General features: G+C 40.6%; 1 protein-coding gene and 1 long non-coding RNA gene across 7 annotated transcripts in view; one reads left to right on the forward strand and one right to left on the reverse strand.

The window, feature by feature from the left end:
- Positions 1-5,502, forward strand: part of LOC149916479 (uncharacterized) — a 54,137-nt gene extending 48,635 nt beyond the window's left edge. For all 3 annotated transcript variants that reach the window (XR_016470194.1, XR_016470196.1, XR_016470195.1), the window contains exon 3: positions 1,799-5,502. This is a non-coding gene — a long non-coding RNA (uncharacterized LOC149916479). The remainder of the gene's footprint in view (positions 1-1,798) is intronic.
- The window catches only part of FGD5 (FYVE, RhoGEF and PH domain containing 5), a 108,561-nt gene that overhangs the window by 38,922 nt on the left and 50,160 nt on the right, over positions 1-19,479 (reverse strand). For all 4 annotated transcript variants that reach the window (XM_090148517.1, XM_090148516.1, XM_031605046.2 and 1 more), the window contains exons 3-5: positions 18,162-18,291; positions 7,105-7,163; positions 6,971-7,001 (exon numbers count right to left, since the gene is read on the reverse strand). In XM_090148517.1, coding sequence (XP_090004643.1) covers positions 6,971-7,001; positions 7,105-7,163; positions 18,162-18,291 — 220 coding nt within the window. The remainder of the gene's footprint in view (positions 1-6,970; positions 7,002-7,104; positions 7,164-18,161; positions 18,292-19,479) is intronic.

The raw sequence follows: 19,479 nt of genomic DNA on the forward strand, positions 1-19,479 counted from the left end.
AAACTGAGCCAGACAGGTGTGTGTTTCACCAGTGTCAGCTGAGTTTAGAGTTGAATTTCCCATTTCTGGTAGTCTGACCATTATGGGTAAAATATCTGTACCTCAGTTTTTCTATGAAAATAAGCGAATAATTAGAAACCTAAGCGCATCCCACTTTGTGATAAGAGCAGGAACTGAGCAGTCATGTAGAGTGGCTCAGAACCCATTTTGTGAGTGCTTTCTCCAATTACTTCTGAATCCCAATAAGCCACAAAGTATCTGGAGTTTTTGCATGAGATGAGGGAGATGCGAATGAAAAAGTGAGTAAATAACCAAAACTTCAATAGAGAGACCACATTAACTATGACATTTGAAAACTCCTGGTGACTTGTTTTGGCACAGCAGCTGCAGACCAGGTTGCAAAGCTTCCTGCCTTATAAAAATACCATCTGACCTTATCTGACTTTCTTTTGTGTTTATGTGAATGTAAGTCTATGGGACTGCAGTGTTCTACCTTGTTGCTAGCCAGCCTACACAAGTGGGTTGTTCTAGTTAGTATCTCAAATTGGGTCAGTCTTGGGGCCAAGTAGGGAAGCTATGTTAGTATTTTTCCACTGATGTTAGCCTGATGGTGTTGATTACTATGACTTAGATATTTTTTGCCTTAGATCATTAGATTGACTCTACAAGCTGCAGCCACATATCAGCTGTTCATCAAAACACTCTTTGGATAAAAAACAGCTCCAAATAAAGCAGGTGGAGAAATCTAAACAGTATCTTCAGCCAGAAGAGTCAGTACAACTGCACACCATATGCAGAAGGCCCTACCTCCCATCAGATCAGAGCAGCACTAACAGCAGTACATCCAAATCACCAGATCCGTCACTGTAGGTTTCATCCAAAACCCTCCTGAAACATCCAAAAACTTCTGGCTACAGCTGTGGTCTATGATTAGTGCTGAAGAGATTGTCTAACAGCTCCAACATGTGTTAAACTTCTGTGCAGTGAACATACCACTGGCAGGCTGCTTTTTTGGGAATGGCAGAGATCCACTAAGGCTATATAGGATGTTAATCAAATGCTCAGACATGCAAGTTAAGAATACAGTCTATGAAGCCCAAGAAAGATGCAGACTCTAACATCACTTCTATAAGTGTGCTTTTTTGTGACAAATGAGAATCCAGCTTGTATAAGTCAGTCAGTCTTTTAAGATGAATGCTTATTCTGTGTCTACAGTTGGAAGAGATAGTTTATCTGGAGCAGGTTTTGGTTGTTGTTTCTTAACATGGTAACTTGAGAACTGCTGTACTACTGTGTTTCAACAAGGACAAGTGTTCCAATAGTTATAAAGGAAAAAAATCTTAGCTAATACTTTTTTAAAGTTCACCATTAAAAACACTTCAGTAGGGACTTAGTTGAATATACATATGTCCACTGGCTATGACGTCAGGAGGGAGCATACTGATATGACACAGTCTAGACTGATCTGGTCTATAGACAAGACCACAAGACTTACAGAATATGGCTTTCTTAGGAAAAACAACTTCAGTTACAGAAATACTCTGTTATGGATACACTAACAGTGCTTCCTCAGGAAAAAAGAGACCCAAAAGGGGCTTTTGGTGATCTCCTGAAGGGTCAGATAGCTCATAACCACATATAAAGCCCAAGCATCAAGTCACAGCAGACTTAGTGTTAGAGCCCTGCTCAGGCTTTTTTTATTTTTTAATCGTTTTGATTTTTCATATCAGGAATTATACAATGGTTTAGGTTGGAACAGACCTCAAAGACCTTATTTTGTTGCTTTTTTTTTTTTTAGGAGTTGTTCTTCAGAGCTGACCTCCATTTCAGTCCAAAATCTGGTGTGAAGAACTGCTTCAGTGCCCAAGCAGACTGGAGAGATTCATGTTGCAAATGCTTTTTTTTTTTTTTTTACCACGCTACTCCATAAACAGTGAGTTATTGAAACTAAAGTTTTTCAAAGGTGTGTTAAAAATTTGTCTCTCTGCCTACAGAAGCCAGTTCTCCAGAAAAAAATCCATTTGGTTTTAAAAACTATTGAAAGTGTAATTCCGCTGGTTGAGTTTCTAGAAAAAGGCATTTGGATTTTTCCACTTAGAGACCATCTCCTGGCCTCACATACGGTATGGCCAAATGCGCTGTGAAAGTAAACTGGGGCTTGATAAAAAGAAACCTCTAGGGTTGCACAGTGCATTGAAAGGTGCCAAGCTGCTTCTTATCTAGCCCTGAAATAGGGTGAGACAGGTTGAGTATATTCCTCCATCAGGATCTAGTGAACATAAAACTTATTACCAAAAATTCAAAATTTGTTCTCTGAACATTTAGAGACAAACTTATGATCTTTCCTAGGCTGCACTGGGACTTACCACAATATGTCTCATGAGTCTGACTTCTGTCAATTAAGAAGTTTAAAAGTACATAGAGTAATGATGGATGGAGGAGTGAAACCTGGCAACGTTTAGCCATAAGCAGCTCACAGACTATGATTCACTGAGGATCCATATTTTACATTAAATAGTCCACTTTGGTTTGATTAAATCAAGGTCACACTGACTTTGACCTGTATACTTTTAATAAAGTCATTGGAAATGAACTGGCTGAAGGAAAGCAAATAACCCAGATTCCTCTGAGTTGATGGGTGAAATACTAGAAAGCAATCTGCAAGAATTTTGTTTAGAACCAAGCACTGAGAAAAAGTTGGGAAGTGCAGTCTACATTATTGGGACAACTAAAAAAAAAAGCAAGATACAACAGGCAAAGGCAAGGCTAATCAACTTGGTAACAAGAGATCAGGGACTTCTTTGGACTGCCAGGACCCACCAGTCCCATCTGTCCATTCCAGAATTAATTCTTAACTCTCAGCTTCAGTTAACTACACTGCCTTTAACTGGGGCAAATAACAGCTAACTACTTAGGTTATTATCACTACTACCACACCAACTGATATCGCATTGTGAGATAACACAGTACTTCCACTTTTTCAGTTCAGTAACAGAGTGGGTGTATGAAAATACCATCATTTCGGCAGTAAATCAATTTACTGAAGTCTACACTGAAAGGCCAAAAAGGTTCTGTTATTCTGAATATCTTTTCCAGTCAAGCCTGGAAATGAGATGGGAAACTGCTACTGCAGCATGCTTGAGAAGCTTTTTCCTTCCTGAAAGCAGCTACAGCGCAGTTTAGGTTCCTTGTCTTTATTACCAACATAAGGGTTTATTTAAGACAGTATTTGAGACTTGACAGTGAGCACTTTGAATCTGTTTTCTTGAAAAAGGTGGTGATGAGAACAAGGTGAAACAGAGATAAGTGTTTGAGCTGAGATACGCTGACAAGGAAAATTCCGGTCCTAGCTTGCCATCAACAGGGTGTTGCACCTTGAGGGCAGTTTGTTGACTCTGTGACCACTTGTGATTACTTGTGACATCTGCCAGTGTGACCTGAGCCAGAACTGAGTGTGCACCAAAGTGACATTTTCTACTGACGTGATTATTTCTAATGCCACTCAAATGTGCAGAAAGGAGGAATTAGTTCATCATAACCTTTAATACTATGACAGCTGGGAAACTTCAGCCAGGCAAAATACCCCTGCAGTCTGAGGGACTTACACATTGTGAAATTAGTAGGGTTTCTCTAGGTGTTGCTTAGTGTCATATTCAGAACAGGTGAATATGAAGATCCAACAGTAACTGGTGCAGGAAAGGTAAAGTTTCCATCACCAGTGCTTTCTAGATCAAATGTGATTGCAACAGAGAAACCTGCAGGTTATTTCTGAATGCCACTACAGCATTTAGATGTCATGCGAACACCAGCAGAGTAAAGAAGGCACCTGATAAAAAAATACAAATGAAATCCCTGATCCCATTCCCCAGAGATTTTTATCCTCTTCTGAACTATGGAGTGTATGAACTAGCAGTTAAGAGTAAAAACATTCTTCTCCCTCAGTCTCTAACCAAGGTGCTATTCATACATCCTCACAATTAAGAAAGCCAACTCAGGGGCAGTCAAATCTTATGAGAATTTTTCTTGCCAAGTCCACTGGAAAGCATCTAGTAGCCTCTAACTGAACACGTGCATTTGGTGATGGAAGAGGAAGGATACTTTCCCACTGAAAGAAAAAAGCACTAACCAAAATTTTATACTCAAAAGCTCATTTTGAAAGAGACTGAATTTTCTAACTTTAGAGGATGGAAAATGAGACAGGGAAACTGCCACTTCTCAACTCCTGAGTAGCTTAATTGCACAAATTACTGCATTCAAATGTTTATTTCAGGCTCATCTTGTATTTTAACTCCCCTTTTGGTCCTCTAACTTTTACAACTAAGGAAATAATGAGCAGATGCAGAACACTGAGAAAATCCTTGCATTCCAGTGGGATGGACAAGCAGAGCAACAAAATTCCAGCAAGACAGGTTTCAGTAGAATAATCTGGACAGTATATGGAGGACTATAACCTATTCAGAACCCAAACAAGTGCTTCCAAATAAAAATGATTATCTACTCAAATAGAAGAACTTTCCCAGTTATAACTTAACAGTTACCAGTATCCTAACTTAATATGAAGCATCAATAAAACAGTGACAATTTCTCTGAAGGCTGCACATGAATTGCCAGGTCACAGCCTGAACCAATGGTTGAGCACCAGACAAGGAGCTCTGGGTAATGCATGGAGCTCAGGTGCCACTAACACACCTGAGTGAAGAAGGGGCAGACCCTCGGGTGGGGAACAGCAGGAACTTGTACCTATAAACTAGAACCCCTACCCCACGTTGAAGACACAAGCGTAGAAGAGCAAAAATTATGTTTCTTATTATTTTCAAGTAATTTCTACAGGCAGAAAATAGGTTTGCTATTAAAATGCCTAAGCTACTTTGCTTAAACACATGCTTCAGAGCCAAATTCACTATATTCCCCAGAGGGAGCAGAAGAAGGCAAAATCCTAAAGGGACTGGGAAAGCCTAGAAGCATCCCTTTCCTGGACCAGTTACAGCATAGGCAAGAAAGCCATCCTAACAGTAACACAGCACTATAGGAACCATAATGGTGTGCAGCCATTAACAGCATGGCTAATTGCAATAAAGCACATCACTATATAGGAAAATATGCAAGATGTGTCAGGTAGAACATATTGCAAAGGAGAGGCTTCTCCTAGACACTCTTTTAAAGTACAGCATACTATACATGTACTCTGGTTCAGTCTTGAATTCACATGCTTTCTATGACATACCAAACAGAGCAAGTAACTAAACACCAGGCTTGCCTTTAATTCCTTCAAAGAAATGCACAGTGAAGCTGAAGGTACCTTCACCACTATTTCCAACACTGCAAGCAATAGTCTAAACTTGATCTAGCTCTTCAAGAAAATAAAGGCACCCCTGCTATTGAATTAAGTCCCCATAATGCAATAATGTAACAAAAAGCACAGCAATAATAGCGCAGTAGCAAAGACCTTAGCTACAGCAAACAAGAACAAGCCCAAATGCAACAGCTTTAGACACAAAAACAAAGGAGAAAAAAAAAAAAGCCATTTACCTTTGGAAGGCCCCAGATACACACAAATCTCTGGCAAAATACCTTTACCTCCACAGCCAACCTTTAAATGAGGTTTGGGAGGGGGTGGATCCTGGCTCCACCTTTCCAGTCACTCATGTACATTGCATGCACCTGAGCTCCCCTGGGCTGGCCCTGCTTTCTACCAGGTACTTTATCACTGTTTCAGGCTACAACTTAGCACTTTCACTATATTCTCTACAGCACGTTTTGTTTGTTTAGCTGCCTGAAAACATCTTTGTAGGTTATGTTGAAGAACTGCTATCTCCAAATCAGAATGCTGTAGAAACATGGAAACTGTATGCAAGCATGTTTCACTAGTATCAAATAATGTGTTTGGCTACGTAGCAGTCAGAGAAAACGGGAATAGGTAAGACAAATGGACAGGCCATTTACCACCAATTTACGAAAACAATGGTGGACTCCAGCTTAGCAGCTAAAAGTATGGTTTCCAGCTGGGCAGTTTCTGATTTGCTGAAATGCAGTTGTCTGCAAGATGTTTGTCATGTTTAAGGTTGCTCTCCTTCAAGTCTCTGCTGCTAATGTCTGAGAAGGCTCTTCAGCTTTTGTGGCTTACCTGTGAGGTCCAATGAGCAAATAACAGTGCAGTGCTGACCTCATTACTTTTTTCTCCTTGAGAGTCACAAGGATAACCTGGGGTTATTTTTTTGCCTTCTCAGGCAATTTCTTTCCAAGTGGTAAGCATGCTCGCTTTGATGGCTGTCATTGCCTACTGCCTCATAACTTAGATCCAAGGTGTTCACTGCTACCTAGGCAGTGGCAGATCTGCTACAGGGACAGAAAATTTTCTGCAACAAAGCCACTAGCAGGTTTATATCATACAGGCATTTCAAGTGATTCTTGATAGACATGTGTGTGTTGCCTCATTAACTTCTGAGCCTAGAGCTCTAGTTTTGTTCATTGTGACTACCTGTGTTAGAGTGTGAGCCCCAGCTTGTACAGCTGCCCTATTCCAAGCAGGACCACACTGAATATTACTGGAATTGCACTATCAGAAAAAAGCAGCTTAATAGGAATCTGAGTGAATCCACTGAAACCAACCTCCCATGTCTCTAAGCTCTGCTCCTGTCTAACTCTTTCTGAAGAAACAGGGTGTACCCTCACCACCCTCTTCTTTGATCTGGACCTACTGTGCACATTACACCAGTCTCAGTGTCCCTTAAGTGCTGCTGGCCAGCCCTTTTCCCTGTGAATGGGAAATGCTAGCAAGAGGAACCTGTAGCAAGAGGAGATTAGTGGCATACTCCTTTACAGTGCTTCAAAAAGCATTGTGCAGGTGTAAGCCATTCTTCCTCAAATTCATCTCAGCCCCTTCAATGCTTTTATGTCTCCTAAATTACAGCTAAGATTCTGTGATTCTTAGATGACAATTAGGTTTCAATGATTAAAATGATTTACTTACCATACGTAGCAGCTGGAGCATCTCCACATACCTGGAAAAAGACACAAAGTTTTATTAATTGCTGAATAAATAAGGGTGGACTGCATAGCTTCAGTTTTAAGAGAGCAACAGACAGACTGTGAAAGTAAACTCACGCTTTTTCTGAAGACATCAGTTCCTGGGCAATGAGGGAAGCTCTAGGCTGGCCTTGTTTCTGTAAACAGCAAAACCCAGAGATCATTAAGAGATGTGTCATGCCAAGATGGGAAGCAGACTAAGAGAGCAATCAGAACTGACATATTCCTTCGATAAAGATAGGGACCACGTTTTTATTCTTTACTACTCATCCTGAAGTCCTCTCCATGACAAGGTATTCTGCTATTCATACACTAATAGCATAGTACAATGTAACAAATGGTAAGGGAGATGCCAAGTTTGAAAAACTGTCTTCTTCTAGAAAAAAATCCAGAAAATATCTGTTGATTTTTACAGGTCCAGAATTTGTCAGAGAAGTGGAAAGTGCTTAACTTCGATTAAGCTATAGCTTCATGGCTGTTGAGGCTTGTAAGACGGGTTTAGTACTCTCAATTAAATAGAAATGGGGATTCTGTATCAAAATGGTCATATTCCAAAGTGTTCTGACTGCTGTAAAACCTGCGGAAGCAAAGAAGGCAAACAGCTTTACTTTGTGCTAAATAAAATGGCCATAAACATCTTCAAAAAACAAACAGTTTATTATTCCCACAGAGAATACTGTCTCAAATCTCAGTAGCATCCCTTAACTGGCAAACATCTCAGATCTAAAAACTTTAGAAAGAAGAAAAATGTGTAACTGTAAGGTGAAAATCACTAATTAGGGTATTTGAGTCCTACGTCATCACTCACCCTTATGAACAAAGCATGGAAGTATTCTCCGACAGTGAATCTACTAAGGAAATTTGACTTATTTAGCAGTGTTGAAATAGGAAACTAAAACAGTAGTTTTGAATTAGCAAAGTAGCCTTCAGTGATCAACAGTGGGCCCAGGGGGAAACACGGTTAGTAGCAAGACTTAATGACATCGTGTGTCAGGTCAGCAGTTCTGGGAACCCATTGCTTACAGATCCTGTTTCTGAAACCACCACCAGGAGAGACTGGAACTTGTGGAGATGTAATGCAGTCCCTTAGCACAACAGTCAGGTGGGAAATTTGTGGTTAGACCTTCTCCACTGATTCTGTATTGAGAGGGCTGGTAGGTGTCAGAAACACTAAGTTTAATCATGACTCCTTAGAAATAGTGTAAATGCTGACTTCCCAAATCAAGTTTGATAATTCAGATAAACAATTAAGATTTACACTGTAATAGCAGATTTGAGCAGTAAAAATGTCTAAGCCAGTGGAACATAAATATAGACTTTCTCCTCTCTGTCCCTTTTCCCCATTAGCAATCCCTTTGGATGCAGGTGTCCCTTTGGACACATGATAATGTAGTGTCTGAGCTGTTAGATGCCCCATTCTGTTCTCTTTCCTCCCAAAGTTTCTGGTTCATTTTGCCTGCAGTGAACTGAAAGCATCATGAGGAAAAAACAAAACATTCCTTGAAATGCTGGAAGCTTAAGTACAGCCATGAGGATACTTGGAACATAAAAAACCCGCTTGCAAGGTCAACCAAAACATAATCAATATGATTTCACCACCCAATATCCAAAAATTAACAGAGGAATATGTGATGGAAGAGAAATTATATTTGTAAGATTCTTTTTGTTTTAACAACCTTAGGTATTGATTACAAAAGCAAGGAATTCAAACCTGATGCTCAAACAAGCAAATTCATCTCTACCCATTCCAGAAGAACAAAGGGCCAGTCAAAGTGTGCTGCTAATAATGTCTGACTGCACATGTAAGCAAAGGAAATGCTTCTCCTTTTGTGAGGAGACCAAGGACCCCTGGCTTCCTCCTCCATGGGTTTTCACTCTGGAGGTGATGGACCCCAATGATGATTGAGATGTATGTTATCAAAGTGAATATGAGGGAAAAAGTCCTAGAACTCTGTTGATGATGGGTTGATGAATGACATGAATGAGGCTTCACGTACAGAAAATAAACACAATGACCATAGCCAGACGCTTTTTAGCAGTGCTCTTTGCCAGGACAAGAGGCAATGAGCACAAACTGGAAAACAAGAAGTTCTGCCTAAACAGCAGGAAACAGTTCTGCACTGTGCACATGACATAGCAATGGCATGAGCTGACCAGAGAGGAAATGGAGTCTCCCTCCTTGGCTATCTTCAGAAGCTGCCTGGATATGAGACTGTACAACACGTTCTGAGTGTCCCTGATTGAACAGGGGTTGGGTAAGATGGACCCAAAGGTTCCCTGCCAATCTCAACCATTCTGTGACCTTATTTTTGCATCTTTAACTTATTTCTGTGTACTTTTACCAGGAAACAACAGAAGACTGCAAGAGGCGAAGGAAATGATGAACTGTTCATTCTCTTAGATATCTGATGCATCTCTTCTTTAGCATCAGGAGTCTAAGCTTATGTCCCCTAATGTTGTGTTCCCTCCAGCTTATGAGAGCCAAGAGACTCTTTGAATTGCTTTTCAAGAACAGCACTCCCATTTAACAAAATGCGCTAGAAAAACAATGCTTTCTTGCTCCTGCTGGAAGGATTTCATTGTCCTTTTCCTCCTGGCTCCAGTTTATGAGCATCTCTTGAAGATCACAGAGTGCTCCTCGTGGTTGTCCCCACTGCTAGAGGAACATACCAGACGCAGTGAGTTTTCTCTTTCATTTCCTCTACCAGGCATAGCAGAGCAAATGAAAGTGTTTCAGCAGTGCAAGTGAACGAGCATCCTCTGTGAACAAGCCTGGCTTCACACTGCAAAGGGGCAAAGTATGTTTCTCCAGTGGTCCAGGCCCAGGCCCATTCTGCTTTTGCATATATGTATTGTCATGCTTTGTAATTCCTCTTGTGATTTATACGTCTTAGCTAAGAGACAAAACACAGGGACTCCAGTGTCACATGGCCTGTCTAAGACAAGTTGGAGACAGTGTCTCGAGGCGTTCCCTGTCTTTGTTAATTAATTGCTGTTTGTTTAACTAGGAAATGAACTCTGAGATTGACAACAGTGCCTGGAGACAGACTTCTGGGAATAGGGAATAGAGGCGGTGCACATCCCTCAACCATGAAGTTTCTAACACAAATCCAGGTGATTGTTATAACATGACCAAGCTGCCAGTTTTTCAGTAACCTTTACTCCCTGCACTCAACTCTGCAGTGTTGGTCCTTCTCAGTTCCCATTTCAGAGGCTGCACTATAGGCCTTTCTGCATGACTCTGCTTAGCAGAGGGAGACCATGCAGCCATGTGGAGACCCTGGCTTTCTGCACATGAGTTTTTCTTGTGGTAGGGATTCTTTGACTGTAGGGATGAGGACTCCCCACTGAATCATGTATACACTCCAGACTTGCTCTGAGCAATGCCAGGGCATCTGAAATCGGCCTTCACCAGCCAAACTTTGCTGAAATGGTACTATTGACAGTCATTCCTCTCTGAATCCAGTACCTGCTTTCAGTTTAGCTGGCCTAGCTGCTTGTAGGACCATGATAAGAACCCGACAGGTGTCCTGATCCAGCCTAATAATTATGGGACTGGGAACAAATCTGCCTCCATGCCTGGAATAGGATTGTATAGCTTAAAAGCAGCACAGGAAGATCAAAGAATGTTCATGGAGCTGAAGCATTAGTACTGTGCAAACCTCAAGTCCAGAGTACTGAGAAAATAACCCTTTGCGTTTCAAAAGCAGGGTGACTAGCTAAGACATTGAATCAGCAGCTACCTTCCTGCATGTGTCACAGGCTTGCCGTGTTAATATGGACAAACTACATGCCTTTGTGCATTTCTGTGTGTGTGTGTGCTGTTCTGCAGACTCCTTATGTTTAGGTTAAGCGCACTGTAGGTGGACGGTACACAGCGCAAGAGTGCTACTGTCGCTATGAGAGGCTTACAGCAGTGTGCGAACTTCAGCCTCTGAGCTGAGTGACTTCTTAATGCCCCTTTTGTAATTATTATGAACTATAGTAGCAGTTCACAGTGATGTCACTGTGGTGTCAACAGTAAACTGAGGCATTAGAAGAACAAGTGACTTCTTCAGGCTGGGTCTGTGAATAAGTGAATAACATCTTTTTTCTCCCAGGCTCCTTTCTTGAAGTGCTGGATTGCAGCTCTCCTGGGGATTCTGTGCAATTCTATAAATCAAGAGCTGTCCCTTGAAAGGCGTCTCAGTTTGGTGCTTCCTCAAAGCAACGTGAATCTGTCACTTCCAACACATATTTGGGTTATGTATGTGAAGGTTAAAGATTTGCAAAACTGAATGATTAATGAAGCTTGGAAACGAAGGCTACCCAGTGAAAATGGATGAGGAACAGCAAAGGCAGTTTTGCGTGCAGCTGCCATGAGACAGTAGCTCCCCTCCTTGTAATGACATCTTTGTGGCTGAAATTAGTGTTACCTCTGTTTGTGTGTGGTGCAGGAATCCTCCATGCTCTATACTGGTTTGCAGAACTCCTTTTTTTGGACGCTGCCTTTTGTTTTTGTGTCTCGGAGAAGAGTGCAACATCACTACCTCCAGTGCTGCCTTCTCAGAAGCACAGCATTACAAACTGTTTTTCTATGAAGTTATCCTTTGAGTCCCCCAGTACATCACCAAATAATGGTGACATGCACCCCTCCAATCTGGCTAGATTTCGATATAATAAAGACCTAAATGATGAGCTGAATTGCTTTGTCTTTTCATTGACATAAAATGCAGCCACATCTGGTCTGAATTCACTTTCTTTTATGCCCTTTTACTCTGGTTACATGTCATCTAGAGACTTGCCCATTTTGCCAACAGGGCAGAATTGCTGGTTTTAGGCTGAAACTAGAGAGTTTGAATTTCCCATAAAGTTAGCTGGCAGGCAGATCTGAATTCTGCATCAAAGAAATGTCTTTTATGTTCCATCTATGGCTTTATTTACTTGCCCTAGGATCTGTGTTATTTCCTGAGTACCTGATAGACTATAGTTTTTAGAGGTATACACAGATTAATCATGCTCTTTTCTTATAGTTCTTCTGAGAATCCCTTCAGTTCCTCAGGTCAAATTCCTTGCTGTGTTTACAGACAGATTTAGGAAAGCATTTTTAATTGTTCCTTTGCCTATTGGCTTAATGTAGGGTTTGCTATATGTAATTTCTAACTATAATAGAGTTCTTAAAATAGCTGATGCTACTACAACATTCCTAGCATCCCATTTACCCAGTCAGTGCTTTCTTCTTCCAAAGGCATCCAGTCTAGGAATACTCAGACTCTTATCACTGTGGTGAAAGTTGTTGATCTCACTCTAAATGCTTTCCATTTGCTCTTGGGGCTATTTTTAATCCTGTTACTTTGTTTGATCTACGCTCCTTTAGCACCCGTGTGATGTACAGACTGGGTCAAACAGTGTGATGGAAAAAGCTCTTGAAGTTCAGCCCAAGGCCACACGTTCTAGTGTTGTTACAGAACCATCTACATGGCTCTTCTGCAAGACTCTTGAGAATTTCATTCTTAAATTGCAGCTGTTTTTCTGTCTCTCTCCCATTTTCACATAACCCAAAACCTGTGCTTCATGAGTTTTCCTAGAAAACCTTCACACCACCATGAAGAGCACGCTGCACAACTCTCTATGGAGGTATGTCCTGCAGGTGGTTGTCCTTCCCCGGGCCCTGGTTTGCCTGATTGGTTAATGTGGTGGTAGAAAGGGAGATACATTCATAAAACTATTCCAGTGAATACCTTGAAATGCTGGGTGGTCCCACCATGAACGTAAAGACTAGCATCTAGCTTTCTGCCATGTTTGCAACTTTGATCTGTACTCTGCATCAGGCTTTTTTTTTTTTCACTCTTCAAAGAATCCCACATAAAAATCACACTTCCTTTCCAGGCCCTGTCTTTGGCCGTACGTGCGGGGAAAACATTATCTCTGGACTTCTTCTGTATTGTGACAACTGGAGGTTGTAGGAGCTTAGTGACAAAGGGAAACAACCAGGGAGAATATTTAGCCTTAAAATGTAGCTAGAAGAAAGGAGCCACCTGAAGACTCTTGCTTGAAGACAGTAACATGAGAAGAGGCACAAATGTGACCAGTATTGCTGGCTCTTTACATTTGGCAGTAAGGTTAGCATTACCAGCAGTAAAGCAAATATCCATAATATGTAAATAGACTGTTAATGTACATCCCGGCCCCCTTCTCCCTCTCCTTCTCTGGTGCCAGGGTATAGGGAGCAACCATTGACAGTGTGTTAAGTCCATTATCATTTTCAGTACCTGGGGCCTGGGTTGCCAGGAGATGGTGATACCCATCCAGGAACAGGGAAGCCTAACAGCACAGCAAGTACTGTCTATACAGTCAGGCAGCAGCAAGCTCTAAGTGGCACTTAGACCAGAGCTTCTGCCTTCTGGCAAAACCTGTGACCCCTCCAGAGGCCAGGAATGCCTCCACCACTGCCTAATTCCTTTAAGAATTGAATGAGTGACTCATGTGCTTTTATGTTTATTTTTTATTATGTTTGTTTTTTTGTTTTTTTTGTTTTTTTTGGCATGTGATAATATAACCACAATCCTGTGGGAGGCCCTCATTCTGCCAAGGATCTGTTAAGAATCTGCCTGTCCTCTGTAGTGTCCAGCAAGCAATGGTAGGCTAGCTGATGTACCAACATATCCAGGCATCTTCAGAAACTCAAGCCACAATTAGCAGTAGGTGAAACCTACCAGCAAATGTTGATTTTAGTCCATTTCAAATTCTGAAGTTGAGGTTCTTAGAATCGAGATTATATTGTCTATATTTTTGCCCTCTTTTTATAAATGGAAATTCTGAGGCTGCTAAAAGACCAAACAACAAGAAAAAATAGTTCCACCAAGGGAGCTCAGTTTAAACTTATGTCTAGTCAAATCAATTAAGCTCAGGGATTAGCAGTAAAAAACAGTCATGGAGTTCAGGAATGAATCTAGCTCAATAGTAACAGGAAAAATCTGTGGCCCTACAACCTGGTTTTTCAGCATTTGTCTACTGAGTGAGGATTCAGAGGTGAGAGATACTGAGAAATCCCATATTTCATTTGATTCAAGTAGTTTGTTTCTAACAAGAATACTTCATTTATTTTTTTTTGTGGGCAGCTTAAATATCATCATATAACCTTGAGAGCCTAGTACAGAACAGCTGTGTGTCACTTTCTGATAAATTGGAAGAGATTTAATTAAATGAGCATATATAAAAGTCAAATGAATGAAGAATGGCCTGGAAACTCTTTTAGAATAGCATAGCAGGAGGATAAAAAGGTGTGAGTCTCCATTAGTAACATCAGTGAATGGCATCACTTTTCATAATTTAACTATGTGAAACCATAAAGGTTAAGAAAACTTAGAGCATTCCCTGCCTGGGAGTTCTCTGTTGTTACTGCATTTTCATACTGAAAAGAAGGAAATTAAGTGCTCATTTGACCAGAAATAATGGATTTTCACTGTTAGTCTTTCACAGAAGAATCAAATCCACCAGATAATTTCTGATGACAAATGCTCAGCTTCTCAAGGTCTAAGGTAATCTTTTTGTTCTTTGTTTGCATTTTAAAATAAAGTTGATAATGTCAAAAATACCCCAACATATGCTATTGGCTACGATTAAAATTGTTTACAGAACAGGGATTCCAACAGTCACCCCAAATTTCTCCACATTCATGTGAATCTCATTCTCAGGTGAGCAGGGATTCAGAGAAACACAGCTGTTGACACAATTCCTGGAAAAGTGTGTATAAAGCTGATTTTTGAAAATATTTTTATTTTATTTTTATTATAAAAATGAACCTTAGTAAAAAATTGGGCTGCAAACTGGAAACCTTTCGATTCTCCAGCAAGGAGGCTAGGAGAAAGAAAGTGAGAAAAAATGGAACATCCTGCTTGCATTTTCAGAGGAATTCACTACTTTTGACAGGGAAAGGCAGAAAGTAGAATACAGCTTGATACAAAAGAAAGTTATGCTAATCTGAACCATCTAGGTTATTTCATGTCTTTATTTGAACTAAATTACCTTGAGGAGGGCAGAACAAAAAATCAAGCCAGCAAGCCCCAGAGGGTTATTTTTAATGTGTGCAAATGTGTTTTTTATGAATTCAAATTCAGCTCCTAGTAGACCAGCCCAAAACAGTTGCTTTAACAAGATTAGCTATTTTCCAAATCCATGGTACTGTTTTTGGCATCCAGACCAACTGGTCTTTGCCAATTCTCCTGAGTAATAGTGCTTCTGAGCTCTTTCATGTGGCATAGCCTATCTGTGTTGTCCTGAGGATTTTGCTCGAGGAGATACAGTACTTCACTAGGGAGCTGGACAACTTCTTTGCACGTTATTACTAGAGAGACACGTTTGACAGGGCAGCTAATGTTTCCTTGGCACCCAGAAGATTTGCATGAGAATACAGCAAAATGAGGCAGGAGCAGCAGAGTAGGAAACACCATCCTCTGTCTGTCCTCTGTAGGGACATCAGCACTTTCTGAGACAAGACCAGTGGACAGATGGAATTTATCCCATTCGCTCTCAATTACAGTGAGTTAGAAGCCCTTGGTTTGGTTGTTGGGTTGTTTGGGTTTTTTTGTTTTTTGTTTTTTTCTGACAGAATCTGAAACAGAGCTATCTGGGACCTTGAAAGGTTCTTGTATCACTATTATTCTGTGACTACACAGGAGAAAGAAAACAGTTAAATATATCTGTATCTTTTATTTCAGGTTTCTGCACTAACTGTTTTCCCTATCTAATTGATTCTTACCTGGCCACTGTTTATGGCTTCAGTCTGCAGTAGCAGTTTCAAGGCTATTAGATGGTGAAAAGAGTTCTGAACTTAGGTTCCCTCTGACTCCCCAGATCAGTTGTCTCCATTTAAGAGTCTGGGCCTTGGGGGCAGCTGGGACACACAGGGTTTGACAGCATGGTTCCCAAAACTCCTTTAGTCAGTCCAACGTGATGCCTGCAGTATGTTTGGCCCACGTGAGAGTACAAGAACAAAGAAACTCAAAGTTCCCTCCATGCCACGTCACTTTTCCTTATCCTGCATACAAGCACAGGCTCCCAACTTGGCATACTAAGCAACAGGCTTAGCTAAGGATGAAATTGCTGCTGCTCCAATCTTATAAGACTCTGTAACTGCAGCCCAATAGACTGCAGAATGACTAATCCTCCTACAGCCAGAATTATACTAGAAGTTCAGGTTGTGTCTACTTTTCTGGCCTGCTTCTTTGGCAGGCTAAATATACGTGTGATATAATTCATTAGCCAGCTTTGAAATACGTCTGTTTTAAGACAATTCCTTAGGAGCTTGTGGAAGACAGATCTTCTGTGTGCTGTGATCCTTGCTCACCATTATCTTGGTAAACAACACTGATTAAACAATGAGACTTATGTTGATGTTCTCTATCAGCCATGTGAAGACATTTGGTTTATATTTGCCTTAAGAGCCACAAGGATGCTTCCAGACAGACTCTGAGGTACATGCTTGTTCTGTAAATGCTGCCTTCTGCTGTGATGGCTAAATTGTGTGGCTACCACATCACAACAGAACAATAAAAAGGTGTGAGATGCATTAAGGGAAAGAATTAGAAAAATATTATTTCCTAGTGTCTTCAGTAAAAAAATACAAAAATGACCCCAAAGAATCTCCTCAGCAGCTCTGAATTTCCTTCCAAGTGCTTGGTGACTGTATGCGCTTCTCATCTGGACGCAAGTTCCTATTTTCTTTCAATTCTGAACTGACATCACAACTAACATCACAACAAGGGATGCTGAGAAACCTCATCAGCTTTAGTAACACATGAGTGTATGCTCTATAGATGCAAATGGCTTGCCAGCTAGCTAACAGAACTAGAAAGGAAAATATTTTTCATTTAACAGGAAATGTCACATCTTTAAAAGCTTTTCCCTTTCCAAAACAGTGTGAAAACAGCCCAAAAATTTCATATATCTCAGAGAGATGCAGGTTGAAACTCTCATTCTCAGAGATTAGATTGCTAATGATCATTTTATTTGTTTCAAGTTAGCAAACTGCTCAAACATATCTTGTTCCACTGGTACCAGTGGCAGCTCAGCACTCTGCATGGTACATCGAAAAGTGATGCAGCATGCAGGGGAAACAGGAAATTATTTCAGAGATTAAAGCAACAGCAATCTCATTTGCACTTCACTACCATTCTGCTTGCAGTTTCTGTTAGTCTCAAGAGCTGGTGCCCTGGTAATGGCAGAATTCTGTTCCCTTCTCTTTAAACCTGCCCTCAGACAAAGCATCTCCCTAGAATCAGTACACATCAGTACACGCTTCACGTGTCCTTGACAGAGCTGACCCTTACTCTGACATCGACTTGGTTTTGGAGGTGCCATCTCTGCAGGCTCTTACACGTGCCCATGATCAGACACACACCATCTATAATCTGGAAGCTCTATAGCTATGCTGACACTGACAGAGCAGGCCAAAATGAGTGGCAGAGAGAAGTGTAGGAAATAAAGGTTTACCATATTCCTGTGCAACCTCAGTTCTGTGAATTGAATTGTCAGGCTATAGAAAAGCATACCTGTTTATTACATAAGTACCAAATGGACTGTACAGCAGGTGTTTGTACTTAAGAGAGACATTAGGTTGTTGATAGGGTTATATTAGGTTTTAAGAACTGAATAAAATGTTTGTGAAAACCAAAGATAAATTTGTGCCTAAAATGACCTGATGCTATTTATTTAATAACTGAATTGTTAGTCAGCTTATTGGAGATTAAAACATCTTTGTATGGCCTTTACCTGTGGTCATTTCCTCGATCTCCTCTTAATTTGTTCAAGAGCAGTCCTAGTAATCAGAAATCTGTCAAATAAACCTAATCATGAGTATATTTTTCAATGATGAGAGAATTTTGAGATGGCAGAGACTTGTTAAATCATTTGCTCCATCTCCCAGCTAATGTGTAACTTGTCTCAATAATGTGTTTGTCACTGTTTTATTCTGTGTAGCTTATAAATTCCCAGAACTGCAGTCAGATCCTTCTGCTGAATGAGAAATTTGTCCCAACATTGACAACAGGCCCTTCTTACTGTCGACGTTGCCTCCACTGTCTATCTTAGTACTGCAGTTCCTCGTCTCAGCTACATGCCACAGGGGTAAACTGTTGCTAGTGCAGCTCTTTTACCTTGTTGATGAGGCTTGGATCACCTTGGCTGCTCTTCTCATCTTCTGAACTCTTCTGTTCCTCATCTGATGTGATGACCTCCACAGGTATCACAGAGACTGGGCATACCTTATAAGGCTCAGTGTAGGCACTATAAAGAGAAAGAACAGACCAGCTCACCAATAGTATTCCATTACCTGCTGTTGGTCAGACATAACAAATCCACACGTTGCCCAGAACTAACCAGTCAGAGGACAGGGGATCCCTGCAGACCTTCCAGGCTTGGAAAGCAAGTTTTCTCAAGCTTTGCTCTTTGCTTCCTAGATCAACAACCATTTAGGCAAGTAGACAGATGTAAACGTAGCAGTGGGAAGGTAACTGAATTTGTACAAGCTTCCCTAGAGAATGACTGTCTCAGCTTAGTTTGGAACAAAAATTTAGCTGGGTTCATACTTAATTGGTACATACGTAACTGGTTTGTTCTTCTCTAGACAACTCCTCAAAATGGATGGAATAAAATCACACTAACATTTCAGTGCTTATTAGAAATGGAATTTAAATACTGTAACAATGTAACAATTGGTTTTCTGAGAAAAAGTACCAAAAGGATAAGAAAAGTGTATTTATAATGGCATTACAGCATGAGATACTCGGGTCTCATGATCCTTGAGTTGTTTGCAGGGAATCTGAATTCAGCTCCAGAAGCCCAGAGAAAGTAATGTGATAAAAGTGTAGAATCTGGTGTATCACAGGCCAGGGATTTCCCAGATAACTTTTCTTTCAGGAAAAGAAAAAAAAAAGATTTTTTGGCATTAAAATTGCTAGCGATTTCAAATTCTCCACAAAGCATGACTAAAGCTGTGTTCTCCAGATAGTCACTGCCTTTTGCCTTCAGAAGTTGTCCTCTGTTGCTGATCTCGATATGCATAGCTCCAAATTCCAGACACATGATCTGGTTAAACCTTTGTCTCCTGGATTGGCGGCAGCCTTCTAAATTTGGTACTGTGCAGTGCTCACAGATTTTATTGAAGTTATCCCTATTCCTTGTCTTTTATACGAGACAGGTGAATGTCTTGGTGTCTTACTATGCCATGTCTCCTATCATTTAATCATGCTAAAATCTCTGAATTTCATCCAGTTATCTATTAGCACTACCCAATTTATTAACCATTTTAGTACCAGTTTTTACTACCAGTGTTAGTACTGTTCTCAGTACTGCAACACAAGACTTGATTTTGCAGCATTGGTGAAAGGAGTGACAAGCGTAACAGTAACAACACCCATCTACTACTACCTGACTTTACTCTGTTTTTATATTGAAGCATCAGATTAGCAATTT

Source organism: Phasianus colchicus, chromosome 11, assembly GCF_987193195.1.
Source record: "Phasianus colchicus chromosome 11, bPhaCol1.hap1.1, whole genome shotgun sequence".
NCBI classification, from domain to species: domain Eukaryota; kingdom Metazoa; phylum Chordata; class Aves; order Galliformes; family Phasianidae; genus Phasianus; species Phasianus colchicus.